The sequence below is a fragment of the Terrapene carolina genome, unplaced genomic scaffold (assembly GCF_002925995.2).
Source record: "Terrapene carolina triunguis isolate 2854851 unplaced genomic scaffold, T_m_triunguis-2.0 Scaffold88, whole genome shotgun sequence".
NCBI classification, from domain to species: Eukaryota; Metazoa; Chordata; order Testudines; family Emydidae; genus Terrapene; species Terrapene triunguis.
The window spans coordinates 46,459,122-46,459,903 of NW_020664439.1; the positions used below are offsets into that span (position 1 = coordinate 46,459,122).

Consider the following 782-nt stretch of genomic DNA (forward strand, 5'->3'; position numbering starts at 1 on the left):
TCCGTGCCAGCTGCGCGCCCAGGGGTGGGTGCTCCGTGCCAGCTGCGTGCCCAGGGGTGGGTGCTCAGGGACCTGTGGCAGGGGGACGCCCAGGGCTGGGTGCTCAGGGACCCGTGGCAGGGGGACGCCCTGGCTCGTCTCTCCAAGGATACGCACAGATCTTCTCGGCGCCATAGGCCTGGTGGGAGTTGAGCACCAGGTAGGTGATGCAGGAAGCCAGAACCACCACGTTGTAGCTGCACAGGAAGGCCACGAATAGGAAGAAGAAGCGGAAGTTGCGGCAGCCAATGCAGTTGTTCAGCCAGTTACAGTGGTGGTCGAACTCCTGGGGGTGCAGGGAAAGTGCCCGACATCAGCGCTGCCACGTCCCCGCTGGGCCACTGCATGGCCCCCCTCCAGGGGCCCCCCTCCAGGAGCAGCTGCAGCCGTTGGCCCAGTGCCGCGGTGAGCCAGCCTGTCCTACGGCTAACGGGGAAGTAGGAACAGGTGTGGGAGGGCTCAGGCGGTGTACGTGACTGTGAGTCTATGGGGGAGCTGCAGATCTGCGTGTGCAGGGTGTCTGTGTTTGTGCCGGTGTGTGGCTGTGTTTGTGCCGGCGTGTGTATACGGGTGTATGGGTGGGGTGCGGATCTGCGTGTGCAGGGTGTCTATGTTTGTGATGGCGTGTGTCTGTGTTTGTGATGGCGTGTGTATACAGGTGCATGGGCCGGGTACAGATCTGCGTGTGCAGTGTGTCTGTGTTTGTGACAGCGTGTGTATACGGGTGCATGGGCCGGGTACAG

The 782-nt window shown here is 62.9% G+C and overlaps 1 protein-coding gene across 1 annotated transcript in view; it reads right to left on the minus strand.

Moving 5' to 3' along the window:
* ZDHHC19 (zinc finger DHHC-type containing 19) overlaps nucleotides 1-782 on the minus strand; it is a 7,794-nt gene that overhangs the window by 3,158 nt on the left and 3,854 nt on the right. The window contains exon 4 of the mRNA XM_029911123.1: nucleotides 153-325. Within this exon, the coding sequence (XP_029766983.1) occupies nucleotides 153-325 (173 nt within the window). The remainder of the gene's footprint in view (nucleotides 1-152; nucleotides 326-782) is intronic.